Here is a 17,444-nt window from a genome sequence, read left to right as displayed (position 1 = left end):
TAAATTTTGTAGGGGAGTGGCAAGATGGCGGCGGTGTGAGGAGCCGAGTGAGATGCAGTAAAGATCTAACTGCCTCTGCTTTCCTCATTACGCATTTTGTACCTTGTTTTCCTCCATGCCTCATATGAAGAGGAAGGGGGTGATTAGGACCATTTCCTCGCTGGCCCTAGCGTCCACCTCGGTTCAGCAGACAATGAATCGCTTCTTCTAAGCTCTCCCAGAAACTGTGCAGTCCGGAGTAGAGAGCCCGGCGCTGGGCAGAGATGAGAGGGAGTCTTTCGCCCTTTTGGGCATGGAAACATCTCTTTCTCCTCCAGGTTCCCTGAATCTTCCGTGTCCAGCGACTGCCGGGGCGCTGAGGCAGAAGACATGCGATCCCGGAAGTGGAGATACCGGGTCTTCCAGCGAGGGCACGACGTCCACGGCAGAACAGCTGATGGCTGCAAGCAAGAAAGAGGAATTTTCATCCTCTCCCACAGAGGCATCCTTGAATAACATCTGGCTTCTCCTTCAGCATATAGAGAATAAAATGATTAAATCTACGGAAGAGGTAATCAAGATAACAGATAAACTTGACTCCCTAACTAAAACTGTTGAATTAATGAAAATGGATTTTTCAGACCGAGCCTAGCAAATGTAGGATGAAATACACCATTTGCAGCAGTTTACGATAGCATCAATTAAGGATAATACTTCAATACATAGGAAACTGGAACAATTTGAGAATTTTAATAGACGACTGAATCTTTGTTTCCTAAATTTTCCACTAATTCCAGGTGTGTTACCCCTTGATCTACTAAAAAGGTATTTGATTGGAAATATAAGAATTTCCTCAAATTGTATTCCTCCAATAAATAAGACCTATTATTTGCCTAATAAAAAAAATTCCCAGAAGAGAAGAAGAAAAAGGAAAAGAACATGGGAAAAAGAACAATGAGATAGATTTTGGTAATGTGACTGCTCTTCTTGAACAAACAATAACAGCTGACACTGATAGAGCTATGCTCTTGGTGTCATTCGTATTTGAGCAGGATGTCAATATGATTTTGAAATTATACTTTAAAAATTCTCAAAAATTATTTGGGGAACAGAAAATATGGATATACCCTGATGTTGCTAAGACTACTCAAGAACGGAGGAAAGAATTTCTTTCTTTGCGTCAAGAAACAACTACGTTCCTTTTGGCATACCCCTGCAAGTGCTTGGTTAGGTACTTAGGAGTCAAGTATACCTTCTTTTCTCCAGACCACCTGAAGGATTTTATAGATGCTGATAAGATCGTCAAGGAATGACTTTAGAGGGGTTTTGGAAAGTAAAGCAGCTGTTTAGATACATTAAGCCTTTTTAATTTTAACTAATTTCCTTTTTTCATCTCTCGTATAATTTGACCACTCACCCCAAATTGTGGTCTAAGAAGGGGATTATAATGATTGATAATGTAAGTTTGATTTTCAATGTCTTGATTTGATTTTCCTCCCTGTGTTTAATGGTGCAAGGTTTACTCTTGTGAAGTTTAATGTAAAATTAGAAATAAATAAATAAATAAGAAAATAAATTTTGTAATACAGATTGGCCAAAGTGCCCATCTCGTCTGGAGAATGACTCCAGACAGTAGTAAGAAGTGAAGGTATGAACTGAGGACCAGGTGGCAGCTTTACAGATTTCCTCAATGGGAATAGATCTAAGGAAAGCCACAGAAGCTGCCACAGCTCTAATTTTATGGGCTGTGACACGACTCTCCAGTGCCAGTCCAGTCTGAGCATAGCAGAACGAGATGCAGGCAGCCAGCCAGTTGGAAATCGTTCTCTTAGAAACAGGATGCTCCAACTTATTTGGGTCAAAAGAGATGAACAGTTGGGGAGATTGTTGAGGAATTTCTGAAACTTACAGGTGCGATGGATAAGGTGTCACAGGATTAAGATGTTCGATGAGGTTTTGTCCAGTCAATGTAATAGGCCAAAGCCCGTTTACAGCATGAGAATGAGGCTTAGGGAAAAATCACTGGTAGAATAATCGATTGATTGAGATGAAATTCAGTAACAACTTTTGAAAGAAACTTTGGATGTGTACGAAGAACCACCTTGTCATGATGAAAAACTGTGAAAGGCGGATCTGCTACTAATGCTTGTAACTCACTGACCCTCCTGGCAGAGGTGAGAGCAATAAGGAAGACCACTTTCCAGGTAAGAAACTCAAGATGAACTGTGGCCATTTTTCACATGGAGGCTTCATCAAACTGGAAAGAACTACATTAAGGTCCCAGATGACAGGTGGAGGCTTGAGAGGTGGTTTCACATTGAAAAGCCCCTTCATCTCAATCAATCGATTGTTCTACCAGTGATTTTTCCCTAAGCCTCATTCTCATGCTGCCAAGGAAGTTGGGTCTTGATAATGAAGAAGACATCAGGAAAAAAACCAAGTCCACTTTTTTTGATAACATTGCTGAGTGGCAGGTTTCCTGGATGTATCAAGAATTTGACGAACAGGCTGAGAAAGATGTAATAGTAACATAGTAACATAGTAGATGACGGCAGATAAAGACCCGAATGGTCCAACCAGTCTGCCCAACCTGATTCAATTTAAATTTTTTAATTTTTTCTTCTTAGCTATTTCTGGGCATGAATCCAAAGCTTTACCCGGTACTGTGCTTGGGTTCCAACTGCCGAAATCTCTGTTAAAACCTACTCCAAAAGCCCATCTACACCCTCCCAGCCATTGAAGCTCTCCCCAGCCCATCCTCCACCAAACGGCCATATACCAAACGGTATATATACCAAACGGTAATAGAGATGAATTCAGCCCGAGGGAAACCAAGCTGTCAGGTGTAGTGATTGCAGGTTGGCATGAAGCAATGATTCCTGATTCTGGGTGAACAGAGTAGGAAATACTGGAAGAGATATGGGCTCTCTGGAGCTGAGTTGAAGTAGAAGGGAGAACCAATGTTGCCTGGGCCACCTTGGAGCAATGAGAATCATGGTGGCTGCTTCTCTCTTGAGCTTAAAAAGAGTTCACAACATAAGAGGAAGTGGAGGAAATGCATATAGAAACAGGCCCATCCAATCCAGGAGAAAGGCATCTGCTGCCAGACGGAGAGGAAAGTCTGGAGCAAAACTGGGGCAACTGGTGATTGTGAGGAGCTGCAAACAAGTCCACTTGAGACGTGCCCCATTGAGCAAAAATGTACTGGAGAGTTAAGGGTCCATTCGTGAGGCTGAAGAATTCTGCAGAGGTTGTCTGCTAGGGAATTCTTCGCACCTTGAATGTAGACAGCCTTCAAGAATAGATTGCAAGCTGTCGCTTAAATCCAGATTTTTTTGGGCCTCCTGATACAACAGGAGAGAGCCCATGCCTCCTTGCTTGTTTATGTGGTACATTGCTACTTGATTGTCCGTGTAAAGGAGGAGGACTTGGAGGCAGAGAAGATGATGAAAAGCCTTGAGGGCATAAAACATGGCTCTGAGTTCCAGGAAATTGATGTGAAATTTTCGCTCCCTGGCAGACCAAAGACCCTGATGACCTTGTGATGACGGGGCAAGTGAAAAAGAAGACCTCTGGAGAGATTTGAAGAGGTCATCCACCATTGAAGCGACTGCAGAAGAGATGAGGTCACAGATATGCTTGAGACCATTGGGAAGCAAGGGTCCACTGAGGAGTGCGAAGATGGAGTCTTGCCAGAGGTGTGACATGGACAGTGGAAGCCATGTGGCCAAGAAGAACAATCATGCACCTGGCAGAGATGGATTGAAGAGGAAGCAGTTGCTGACAGAGACGGATGAGAGCTTGAAGGTGGTCTGGAGGAAGAAATGCTCTCATGAGAGTGGTATCTAGAATTGCCCCAATGAACTGTAGACGTTGAGTCGGAATGAGATGTGATTTGGGGCCTGAAGAAAAGAATTGGTCTGAGATGTTGTTTGGACCACTTCCTGAGAGGATACAGCCTTGATCAACCAGTCGTCCAGGTAAGGAAAGACTTGAAGGCCGTGTGAATGGAGAGATGCAGCCACTACAATTAGGCACTTCATGAATTCTCTGGGAGAAGATGCCAGGCCGAAGGGAAGTACCTTGTATTGGTAATGACAGTGATTGATCTGGAAATGACGATACTTTCTGGAAGCCAGATGAATTGGGTAAGTGTGTAGGCTTCCTTGAGATTCCTTGAGAGGATAAAGCAGGGTGAGGGATAGCATCTTGAATTTCTCCTTGAGTAGAAATTTGTTGAGAGCTCTAAGATCCAGAATGGGTCTCAGACCTCCAGTCTTCTTTGGTACTAAGAAGTTACGGGAGTAGAATCCCCAAGTCTGCTGATTGAGAGGAACTTCCTCAATGGCATTTAGCAGGAGAAGGGATTGAACCTCCTGAGAAGAAGGGAGGACTGTGCAGAGTCCAAAGGAGACTCTCCTGGAAGGTTGTCTGGTGGAAGAGTCTGAAAATTGAGAGATTAACCCTGATGGATGATGTTGAGGACCCAGAGGTCTGATGTTATGAGCTCCCAACGACTGATGAAAAACTGAAGGCAGCCTCCGATGGGCTGAGGCAAAGTCTGTGAAATGGGAATATTGACTATGCTCCTGAGAAACACATCAAAAAGGCTTTGTAGACTTTGGAGGTGCAGCCTGCTGTTTTTGCTGTTGTTGACGTGGTTGTTGCTGTTGTTGTCTCTGCCTCCTAGGTTGAGACTGAGGTGGAGGCATAGGTTTTGTAGCATAGCAACGTTGGTAGGGTGGTTGCTGCCTGAAAGGATGAGAGGGAGGAGGTTTCTTTTTGGTCTTCATCAAAGTATCCCACCTGGTCTCATGGGCTGACAACTTTTGAGTAGTCGTATCTAAAGATGGCCCAAAAAGTTCATCCCTAAACAAGGAGCATTAGCAGTCTATCCTGATGGTTAACATCAAACTCCAACACCCTAAGCCAGGCAAGGCACCGCATAGCTACAGACATAGCTGCAGCAAGTCAAAGATGTAATGCTGAAAAGCAGGCAAGTCACGGTCAGGCAAGCATGTGTGAAATGTGGCCACTTGGTTGACCAAATGCTTTAAATAAAAATAAAAATGGAAAGCATAGTTGCTGGACTGGTTGGCGAGCAAGGAATTCTGGAAAAGTCACTTGCCAAAGCACTCCATGGCCTTACCCTCTCTGCCAGGAGGTACAGAGGCATACACACTAGCTCCTGCAGACTTCTTTAGGGATTCATGTGGAAGCTGAGATTTGTCAAACCCTGGTATGGAAACCACCCTATACAGAGAATCGAGTTTGCGAGGAGCCACAGAGACGGTTAAAGGAGTTTCTAAATTTTTGTAAAAGGTCTCCCTTAAGATGTCATGAAGAGGTAGCTTCAGAAACTCCTTAGGTGGCTGGTCATAATCTAATGCATCCAAGAACTGCTTAGATTTCTTAAGAATCCACTTCCAGGGAAATAGAAAGAGTCTCAAGACATTTTCCGCAAAAATTTGGAAAAAGAGGAGTTGTCAGATTTTTGAGGAGGTTCTTGAGCAGATGGTAACTGAGAATCCTCATCTGAAGAAACCTCATCTTCAGAATCACCCCACAGGTCTGCATCTTGTGTTGGTTGAAGCTGGTGTCGAGCACTTGGTGTCAAAAGCTGAAGGTGCTTTACTTTCCCAGAAGCCTTGCCTGATTTGACTGACAGCGTGTCGGGAGATGTCTGAGAGGAAGAGTGATGTCGAACTGTCCCTGATACCAGTTGTTTAACTAAGTGAGGTGGTACCGATGGGGATTCTTCAGAAGGTGGTGCCGGTGTCGCCATAACGGGGAGTAAAAATTGCAACTGCTTCCGTAATTCCTCATGTAGCAATTCTTTAATTTGCTGTTTGAGGGAGTGCACCGGTACCACTGGCTTTTTTGCTGGTACCTTTGGTGCCGCTCTACGCTCCAGCGATGAGGAGGCCAATGTCGAGGCACTCACCGAAATGGGAGCCGAGCACTTTTTGGGTCTCCTCGAGGTCAGCAGGAGTTGGCTCACTGCTGAAGTGACCTGAGGACCTGAAGGAATGGGGGGAAGGCTTTTTAGCCAGCTTACCCACTATATGCGAAACCAAAGATAGATCTGTTGACGTCGAGAGCTGCGGTGCCGATTTAGATGGTGCCGACGTGGAGATCGATGTCTAATCTCCCTCCATGCCGAAGAGCAGTTTTTGCTAGATGAGGCGGTTCTTAAGTGTTCTTTTTTGTAGAGACGAACAACGGGAGCAAGACTCTGGATAGTGCTCAGGCCCCAAACACTGGAGGCACCAACGATGTGAGTCAGTGAGAGAAAGGGGCTGAGCACAACATCCACACTTTTAAACCCCGTCTGAGGCTGGGACATTGATGGGAACAGGGCCTCAGCTAAATCAAACCCGGAGGTTAAGGTGGATGAACAGGCCCCGTAGGGTCGAACCCATGAAACGGACAAAAATGAATATATATATATATATTTTTTTTTTTTTTTAAAGAGAAAAGAAAAACCTGTCTAAAAAGTCAGAAAACCGCGAGAGCGGGAAGGCAGCGTATAAGAAGAAATTCAACAGCCGTTGAAACGTGACTTCTTAGCTCTATGGAAACTAAGAAACTGAGGGATCACGTGCCCTACATTGGGCGGGAAGGCACTCGCGCATGCGCAGTTCGGGCTATCGCAAATTTTCTAGAATCTTAAAGTGGTGATGCACTTTTAAAGTGGTCCGTACCGGGACTCCATCAGTGACGTCACCCATATGTGAGAATATGTTGCCTGCTTGTCCTGGGATAATGAAAAAGTAGTTAACTATTTTATTGATTACTCTAGGAAAGTAATTTACACTAACTAATTATTAGTAACTAGATATCGCATAATATTGCTTAAATTATATTCAGCTTGCTTTAAAGGGCAATAGACAAAGCAGTGTGTATAATAAGAAAGTAAATATAGATCGTTCTGAATTGCGAATTGCTTTTAAGTGTTAAAGAGAGGGAGACACTGAAGCTTACCTGGAGTGGTACTGAAGTCCAAGATGCGGTGATGAGACTGCAATAAATCGGGATTACTAGATGATAGAGTCCCACTTACAGGTAGAGCTGCAGGTATGTGCTTTGTCTGCCTCAGACCTACGATGCTATCATCCTGAGACTGACCAATTCCAATGTCACTGTACAGGAGAACATTAACACAAGGAAATGTTTACAGAAATTAATTGCTGAAAACTCAATGTCAGAAGCATCCAGGCAATTACCTGCCCAATATTAACAAGTTAAAAAGTGCATACTTAGTATAACACAACAATGAGTTTCTTGCTCCTTCTTCCAGCAGCCACAGTAGCTTTCCTTTAAAGGCCAACAAGCTGAAAATAGCACCTCCTACCCCACTCCCTCACAGAGACAGGTCCTGCTGGGCTACCGCCTACCCCACTATCCCCGCACTGCTCCCTCCTCAGAGATAAGGTTCTGACAGGCTAGGCTGGTCATCATTCCCACCGGAAGAAAGTGGGATTTCTTAGCATCCATTTTTAATAATAATAATAACTTTATTCTTCTATACCGCCATAGTCAGATGACTTCTAGGCGGTTTATATCAAAGAGGGCTGGAAAATCAGCGAATTTACAGAATGCATGAAGGAAACAGTGGGAGCAGGCGTGACTGGGATAGCTCCTGCCCCAAAGAAGCTACTAGACTGCCAGGGCAGGCCTGGGGAGTGCATTTGGGTAGTCAGAGGTGCTAGTTTGGTGGCATCTGTCCTCTTCCAGGAGGGGGTAGAAGGGGGTTATTGCCGATGGTGACTCAGCAAGACCCACTCTCTTCAGGGAGATGGGGGTGGGGGAAGATTTGCTCTGACTATGGGGGGGAAAAGAGTTTTGTTTTCAGCCAAAAATGTATTTGCATTTTCAGCTGAAACATGAAAGATTCAGGGACAGTAGCATACCCGGCTTGCTGGCTACCCGGAGCAAAGAACCCTTTCTTCTGATCAAAGCACCCCCTCCTTTAGGCAGTAGGGGGTGGGTGGAGCTGTCATAGGGCCACAATCCATACGAGTGTAACTGTTAGCTCTGTCAGTCCCCCGCCCCAAAACAGGAAGGTGACGCAAGAGGTGTGGGTGGCTGGCGGAGACGATGGCTACGAGCATGTGGACTACAGTCTTTTGACACCTCCAGCACCCCTCAACTCCCTGCCCCCGGGAAGACTGCCACCATTCTGCCCTTGGTATGCTAAAGAGCAAGGCATCAGACCATGTCACTCTCCTAGGCCCTATCTCTTATACACAAGACAGAAGAGGTAGGACCTGTTTGAGAAACATGTTCAAATACCTTTTCTGCTGCCAATACTACCACCTTTGAGTACTGAAGTGGCTCAACTTTAGTAAGTTTTTTTGTCCAGAAGGAAATGGACAATGAGAGAAGGGGTATGTTTCCAAAATTCATCATCAGTCTTCATCAGGTCGAGAGGATCCAAGCTCCTAGCTGATGTTTGCCCTGTTATTTGCCTGACAGTGGATGCTTGAACACATGTGCATAAGAATGGACATATTCACTATCAGACACACTTGACTTCTAACAAATATGCTTTAAACATTGGTTGCTTTGAGCCAGATTGAATGTTGAAACATGTTTAGATATGCATTAAGTTGCTTGGTATGGTCCTTTCCTAGCAAAGACTTTTGTACCTTGTTCAGATGAACATAAATTGTCTGCCTGCTTAGTGTGTTTATATATGTAAAGTTGCTTGAGGCTCTCTCTCAGAATGAACTAGCTTCCAGAGAAGAAATATTTTGATTCTGAACATTTTTCAGCTATTTGTCTCTTTTTCACTTAATTTTTTTTTTTAAGTTCAATATGTTTATTGTCATTTTATAAAATGCATAAACAAAAAACATAAAAAAAGTACATGTCCAAGTCATAAATCGAGTAATAAGTCAGTACAGAGTAAAACCAGGGAACAATGGTGATTAAACATATGACAGTCAATGATCAGGTATAAAAGGATATTCACATCAGTGATATATAAAAGGGATAGAAAAGAATAATCAGCAATGCTACTTTAATCATTAACAGACAATGCCCCACAATATAACGTTAAAGGAAGCCAAATTTTTTCATGAGATACAATAGAGGCGTGTTTTTCAGCAAAAAATCTTTCGTACCTCATTGTTAAACAAACTGTATTCCACCACAGAGCATAAGATAGAGTATCCGCATTTTTCCAATTGGAAACTATAAGTTTAAGTGCTATCATGACTAAACATCTAAACAACTTGGCCAAAGAATCATCCAGTGAATTTTTCAAGCCATGTTTGCCGTAAATCAAAATAGCCAAGGAAATGGGTTCGTTGATGCCCACCACCTTAGATATTGTTGGCCAAATCTGAGACCAGTATGTTCTAATTGGTGGGCAAGAAAAAATCATGTGATCAAGAGTTCCCACATTCGCTTTACATGACCAACAGCTCATAGTTTCAGAGTTAGATAATTTTGAAAGTTTATAAGGAGTCCAGAATGCCCTGTGCATTAAGAAATACATAGATTGATTAATGGCTGAAGAATGTAAACTTGTATTAATAGCCTTCCATACTAAGGGTCTACAAGATTGTGGCAACGTGACTCCTGTATCAATCGCCCATACATCCCATAAACCCAGAGACAAATCATATTTAAAAGTGACAATCAAAGAATACCAGGCAGCAATTTGTCCTTTAGTTTTAATAGCCATTAAGTCATATAATTTTAAAATAGAAGGCTTAGAAGGTAAGATACCGCCCAAGTCATAACCAGCCTTAACGGCATGACATAGCTGCAACCATCTATAATAGTGAGAGGCAGGTAAGTTGTAAACTTTACATAAAGTTTCAAAAGGAACCCAAGATGTGTCAGAGTATAAATGTGCAAGAAAGGCAATGCCCGCTCTCTTCCATGAGGACCAGTTGACCGTCTTCTCTTGTATCTTGATTTTAGGGTTGTTCCAAATGTAAACATATGATGTATTTATCCACCTGACTTTCAGAAGTTTGTCGAAGTTTTTTAATGCTAGTTTAGTTGAACGAGCAGGCTCCTTAAAAACTTCACAGGAAGGTTCTGTGAAAGTAGAATAAAAGGAATCCGGAAGACCATTAGGTGATGTTTCTACTTGCACCCACGGAGGGACAGCTGAAGCACAGTCGTCCATGAGCCAATAGGATCCCTGTCGCAGTATCATGGCAGTGTGATAATCGTAAAAACTAGGGAATTTGACGCCCCCCTCAGATTTGTCTTTTTTGAGTTTCTGGAGACTGATTCTAGGATTAGAGTTAATCCACAAGAATTTGGTTAGCAAGGATTCAATGCGTTTATACAATGAATTAGGAAAATAAACTGGAATCATACTGAGTGTGTAGTTCACCACTGGAGTGATCATCATTTTTATAGTCTCAAGTCGTCCCCACCAGGATAAACGCAGAGGGGACCAACGGGCGGTGAGGTTCATTACCATGGCAAGCAGCTGTTCCGAGTTTAATGATATTGTCTCCTCTATAGTCGGTGCGTAGAAAACCCCGAGATATTTAAGTTTCCTCCCCGACCATTGCAGACCAAGTCGTTGTACCACCTCGCAGGATTCCGGAGAATTGAGAGGCATAACCTCTGTTTTAGATACGTTGAGCTTATATCCTGAGATGGAGGAATAAGATTCAATAGTTTTGAGTACATTGAGTAATGAGTTGGTGGACACATATAGTAGTACATCATCGGCATATGCCGATAGTTTAATTTCTTGTTCTTCACAGCGAAAGCCCTTGATATCAGGATGAGAGCGGAATGCAATAAGTAGTGGTTCGAGCGCCAGATTGAACAAAAGTGGTGACAATGGACAACCTTGACGGGTCCCTCTTGATGGAGAGAAAGATGTTGAGAAAAAACCGTTGATGTAAATCCTAGTTGTAGGTGAGGAGTATAACACTTTGAGAATAGTCAAAAAATCATCATGAAAACCAAACCATTGTAACACCTGAAAAAGATATGACCATTCAATCCTATCAAAGGCTTTTTCCGCATCTAAACTCATGGCCACTAGTGGTTCCGATATGCTTTCAGCGTGAGCAATCACGTTGAGGAAGGTGCGGGCATTGGTAGTAGACAATCGGTTGGCGATGAAACCATTTTGATCCATGGATATAAGTTTGTTCAATACAGGTTGAAGTCTGATGGCTATCAATTTGGCGAACACCTTAGCATCAGTGTTTATCATTGAAAGAGGCCTGTAGTTTGAAACCTGCATAGGATCTTTATTGGGTTTAGGCAATACTATTATTGTAGCTTCAGTGAATGATCCAAACACTTCACCTGTTTCGATGTAATAGTGAAAGAGGCTAAGCATGTGAGGTAAAAGGATATCATGAAAAGCTAAGTAAAATTCTGTGGTAAGGCCATCAGGTCCAGGAGTTTTAGCTTTAGCCATAGATGAAATTGTCTTCAGTAATTCTGGTGTGGTGAATGGTTGACATAAAGACTCATTGTCAGAGTCATCTACAGTGGTGTGAGGTAAAGAGGATAGGAAAAATGAGACATCCTTACTTGGATCCACTTCAGATGCATATAGAAGCTCATAAAAGTAGTGGAATGCAGAGAGTATATCCTTCGGATCCTTAAGTATGGTACCATCAGGAGCTTGTATAGCTGTGATATTAGTCTTGTCCATTCTACCTTTAAGGAAGTTGGCCAAGCTGCGACCACACTTGTTCGATTCCGTATAATAGGTAGCAAATTGTGAAAAGACTTGTTTAGCCGCAGTTTTGCTCAAGGCCACATTGTATGTATATCGAAGAGCTTGTAGTTGACCAAGTATCTGCATATCGGTAGGCATGCGACTGTGATTCTTCTCTAGTTCCTTGATCTCTGTCTCTAAGTTACGTGTCTCAGACAAGAGAACCTTATTCTTCGAAGCAGAGTATGAGATTATGAGCCCCCTCACAAAAGCCTTAAAGGCATCCCATACAAAAGGCCATTTAGAGACTGATGGAGAATTAATTTCAAAATATTCAGAAATAGCAGTCGATAAGTATTTACGAAAATCATCATCCTGCAAGAGAGAGTTGTTGAATCTCCATTGGGCATTAGGCGAAGTATAACCAAAATCAGTGAGGTGTAGCTGTACCAGGGCGTGATCAGATACACTAATTTCTCTAATAATAGTAGATTGTGCAAATCGCACCACAGATGGACTCAACAAAAAATAATCCAGTCTCGAGTATGAATTGTGAGGTGAGGAGTAGAAAGTAAAATCTGAGTCGTCAATGTGAGTGATTCTCCATGAGTCAACCAGTTTAAATTGAGTTATGAGATCTTGAAGAGAGTGCCAATTTTTAGATTTCTTGTAAGGTAGAGCAGATTTTCTATCTTTAATCGGATCTTGGATAACATTAAAGTCTCCACACACTATGCAGTGACGGTCTCTGGACATGTTAAGTTGATCAGCTATCTCAGTATAAAACTCCTCTTCATCCATATTAGGACCATATAAGTTCAACATTGTGAGCTTAACATTAGCAATATCAAGATTTGCCATTATCCATCTGCCTTTAGAATCAGTGGAATGTGAAATGAGGGAAATATCTGATCGCTTCCTAACAATCATCATTACTCCATTCTTTTTCCCCAACGCAGGGGAGAAGAGGACTGGATAAGCCCACGGAAAAGACCATTTTTTAGCTTCCAGTTCAGTGAGGTGGGTCTCTTGTAAACATACAACATCAGCTTTAAAGGAAGAGATGCAATTGGCAATTTTTTTCTTTTTGATTGGGTTATTGAGCCCTTTCACGTTAAGTGTTATACATTGTAAAGGCATAATTATTTAAACCAAGATTCGTCATTAAGATAACCTGATGTGAGTGGCATATAGAATATCCTGAAAAGAAAACATTAGCATTATAGACCATCATTGAGTAATCACAAACAGTGAAAATAAGAAAGAACAGCTTATTAAACTGGTAGTGAGTTAACCACGGGATGGAGAGCACATGGAGTGTGCCACAGCGCATCCCCCCACACGGGAAAATGCTAGAACAGAAGAAAGAATAATACATTAGTTATCAGCTTAAACCACAACAACCATCAATGCAATTTTCAGAGACATGCAAACAAATAAAGGCATTAGTGTTGCAAGAGCATGTTAAAGTAGACATCTGAGCCCAGGGGAGCTGAGTTAAGTATTGTCAATACTGCTAGGAGCCAGTTTTTCCAGGTATTCAGCGAGGTCGTCAGGTTTTGTAAAATCCTTTGTGCAGTTGTTATAAGTCACTCTAAGCTTGGCTGGATATAGCATTCCAAACTTTGCACCCATTTGTTTCAAGCGAGGCCTGTATTCCAATAGCTGTTTTCGAGCCTTGGCAGTCTGTTTACATAAATCTGGAACAAACAGGAGAGAGTGGCTTTCATATTTGACAGGCGCCTGTGTTTTAGCCTGCTGCATGATTTCCAGCACCTGGTTATATCTTAGTAAACGGATAATGACAGGTCTTGGGTACTTGCCAGGCACTTTTGGTTGCTGCGTAGGCACCCGGTGTGCCCTTTCAATCTCAAAGGGCTGCTGGAAATTCAGAGATAGGATTTTTGGTAAATTATCTTCCAGAAATTTTATCAAATTACGCCCTTCTCGTGCTTCAGGAAGACCAAGAATACGAAAATTAGATCTCCTAGACCTATTCCCCTGGTCTTCCAGCTCATTTTCTAGCAGGGCTATGCGTTTGACCTGTCTCTGTAGCAGTTTGATATTTTCAGCATGAAGCACAGTTGTAGCCTCAACAGCAGACATCCGACCGTTTAAATCATTAAGCTCCGCTTTGAATGTAGACAGCTCCGACAGAATCTCATCAGTAACAGTTTTATTTTCTGCCATGAGGGAGCGGAGGGAGCGGAGTTCGTCGAGGAGCGAGGCCGCGGTGACGTCATCGATTTTTAGCGGCGGCTTAGACGGCGATACAGGCTCCAAACTTCGGCGCTTACCAGTTTTCCCGGTCGCCATGGTGTTCCCCCGCTAAAATAATTCAATGTGCTCTGCAAATTGAGGTGATTAAACGCTGATTTCGATGCTTTCACGATTTCCCGCGCGGGAGCAACGCGCTCAGGCAGCCATCTCCGATGACGCTCACCAGCGCCCCCCTTTTTCACTTAATTTTTAATGCAAAACATTAAAAAAGTTAGAAAGAAAAAATTCTGCTGCTCACATCAAGTTCCAGTGCAGTACAAATTTCCATAGCAAAGTTCTTAAGACCAAACTTAAAAAAAAAGCTGGATACATACAATTATATTATAAGGGACAAAAAAGTGTCATTAGATATGAGGGTCAATTGAAGTTTCCGGCCTGACCAAGCAAGAGTAAAATTAGCATCTCAGTTCTATAGCTGTCCAGCAGATGGCGTTGATAAACATCTACTGCTAGATTTTCAAGTCACTCTGATGTCTAATTTTATCTTATCAGCCTTTTGAAGTGAACTGCTCCACTTTATTAAAAAATGGACAAAATTTAATATTGTGCCATGATAAAATTCCTTCATTTGAAGGGAAAATCTGCTACCAAAATTAAATCTGAGTTAGACGCAGTGTATGGTGATGTGTCTCCATTTTCCACAGTGAAAAGTGTGGGCTGCTGAATTTAAACATAACTAGACAAGCATGGTTGAAGAAGAACGCTCCAGACATCCGAAAACAGCAACAATTGACAAAATGGTTTATGGTTTTTATTTATATCCTGCTTTGTACAAAGTGGGTTCCAAAAACACATACATAATAAAATACACAACTATACACAATAAAAATAAAAATACAATCTCATCTAAATCACACAGACACACACAAAATACACATAAAAAAATAGATCATCTCATCCTCTTACAGAGTACTAACTTCATGCCACTATAACCCATCACAATCTCATTATATCAATTGTACACTCAAGTTCAAAAAATACAGTTTTATTTCTCTCAGCACCCATATTTCATAGGGCAAAATAGATGGTGTTTTAACAAACGTTTGAACACGCTCAAACTCCCTTGTTGCTGAATGTAACCGTATGTAACCCAGAAGTTTTTTTCCATTCTGCTGGTTTGCATCCTCAACTCCTTTCTAGATAGTATAACTAAATCTCCGTTACCAGCAGAACATAACTTTGGGAGTGAAGCCCGATATGAAATAGCCTCTGACATGTATCGTGGTGACAATTTATGTATTGATAAATAAGTTAACAGTAACAATTTATACCTCACTCTAAGCTCCACTTTGAGTCAGTACAACCTGATGTAAAATTTTGAGGGAGGGAGGAAGGGAATTGATGTTGAGGAAGTAGTTGATGAAGTTCATTGAACTGAGATGGAAGATCACCGATTGACACTAAATGGGATAGCAGAGGCTGCTGGCATTTCATCAGAAAGCGTATACACCATCTTACATGAATACCATATATGCCTGAATATAAGTTGATCCAAATATAAGCTGAGACCCCCATTTTTCCTTCCCCCAAAAAATGAAAAATGGTTGACTCGAATATAAGATGGGGGAGCTTAATATTCAAGTGCCCTGCCAGGATCTGCATGCAGCCCCCTTCCCTCCCTGCCAGACTCTGCACCCCTCCTCCCCTTACAATCTTCCTCCCTCCCGATGCCTTGCAGGCCTCCACATATCCTGCAACAAGACCTGGTGGTCCAGCGGTGGGATGGTACATGAGGGATTCCCTTATCTCCCATCCTGGCTGAATCCAAAACTCCTACCTCCCCTATGGTGGATGGGACAGGAGGAATACCTTCTCCCTTCTGAAATTGACAACCACACCTATCCTCCCATCCCCATCCCCAAGTAACTTTCGGGTCCCTGGTAGCCAGTCGGTGCATGGAGCAGACTTCCTGCCCTCCTGCTTCATTTGAGCCTGGTGGCTGAATTGGCTGCTATGAGTTCTCATGAGTTGAGGGATGATCTGCTCTGCTAAGGAGAAGAAACATCCATTGGAATATCTTTGCCTGATGGCATTCAAACTTGGTAAAGGTAAAATTGGGTTTCAGTAGGTTATTTCATTGTAGTTCTCTTTTTTAGCTCAGCAAAATCAGTTAGATAATAGTGTAGCCTTTAGAGATTTTGTTAGGGTTTCATACAAAAAAATGTTTTAATCTAGATCAGTATTTTAGGTTGCATTTCAGAGAATAAGATCAGACTAGAGCACAAATAGCTGTTGAGGAAAATATGTGTTTGGTGTTAACTTCCTCTTGCCAACCCCAAGGTGAAGCTTTTTGATTTATAGGCTCTTCAGCCAACCAGGACCAAGGTTTTTCTGCTCTTTTTTCTTCCAGTGGAAGTACTTCTGCAACCACAGTATGGATGGGAAACATCATGTCACCAAAGCTTCTGTCTCTGTGCAGACAGAAAATGTTACCTAAGCAGAGGGAGTGGTTCCATGTGCAAGCTGTCTTCAGCTTCAATCCCTCATCAAGGAAGTAAAGGAACTAAGAGAGGAGGTGGCAAGACTGAGAGGCATCAGTGAGAATGAGAGGTACATCAATGAAATGGTTCATGAGGTGTCAAAGATTTCCAACAGTGGGGAAGAAGAGGCTGTGCTGAGGGAAGACAGCTGGATTGAGATTACGGAACCCTGCCTCCAACCACTCTTGAACTGAAGAACCAGAATACAGCCCTGGAAGTGGAGGAGATGAGAGCATCCCAGGGAGAGGAAGGACCAAAGCTTGAAATCCCCAAAATTACTGGATCCATGACCATTAGGAGGCATAAAGTAGTGGTGGTTGGCGATTCCCTTCTGGGAGTATAATATCTCAGGTAAGTAAATCACTAAATACAGTGGAATCTTAGTTTACGAGCATAATTCATTCCAGAAGCATGCTCGTAAACCAAATTGCTCGTATATTAAAGCGAGTTTCCCCATAGGAAGTAAGAGAAAGTCACTTTGATTTGTTCCACCTACTCCCCCCCTCCCCACTGAGGCTACCGGCGCTGCTCCATCACCCTCCGAGATCTCGGAGATTACGAGAGCCAGAAGACCTTGAGCATGCACAGATGCTCAAGGCCCAGCCCAGGCAAGAGGCGGTATCTTTCCTTAAATGGCACCGGCGGGTGGGCGGGCGGATGCCGCTTCCAGCACGGGGGTGCGATGCCGGTTTGAGCGGTGGGGGGGGTGGAGTGCTCATTTAGCGGGACAGTACTCCCGCTGGCTATAGTGGCGATCAAGGAGATGTGGTTTACAGAGATTCATGACTGGGATGTAGTTACACTGGACTATAATCAGTTCAGGCTGGTCGAGCAGTCAGGAAAGCAAAGATGCAAATGGAAAAAAAAAATAGCTGACATGGTAAAGACATTTTTTAGATATATCAGTGATAGGAAGAAGTGCAAAAGTGGCATTATGAGACTCAAAGATGAAGGAGAGAAATATGTAGAAGCTGATAAAGAAAAGGCTGAATTGCTTAAAATATCTGTTCTGTATTCACAGCTGAACTGTCGGGATCAGGACTGCA

The 17,444-nt window shown here is 42.7% G+C and overlaps 1 protein-coding gene across 5 annotated transcripts in view; it reads right to left on the bottom strand.

Annotated features, from left to right (window-relative positions):
- The window catches only part of RAPGEF2 (Rap guanine nucleotide exchange factor 2), a 651,997-nt gene that overhangs the window by 72,271 nt on the left and 562,282 nt on the right, over positions 1 to 17,444 (bottom strand). For all 5 annotated transcript variants that reach the window (XM_033941499.1, XM_033941509.1, XM_033941490.1 and 2 more), the window contains one exon: positions 6,964 to 7,121. In XM_033941499.1, coding sequence (XP_033797390.1) covers positions 6,964 to 7,121 — 158 coding nt within the window. The remainder of the gene's footprint in view (positions 1 to 6,963; positions 7,122 to 17,444) is intronic.

Source organism: Geotrypetes seraphini, chromosome 1, assembly GCF_902459505.1.
Source record: "Geotrypetes seraphini chromosome 1, aGeoSer1.1, whole genome shotgun sequence".
Classification (NCBI taxonomy): Eukaryota; Metazoa; Chordata; class Amphibia; order Gymnophiona; family Dermophiidae; genus Geotrypetes; species Geotrypetes seraphini.
This window is presented reverse-complemented; position numbering and strand designations above follow the sequence as displayed.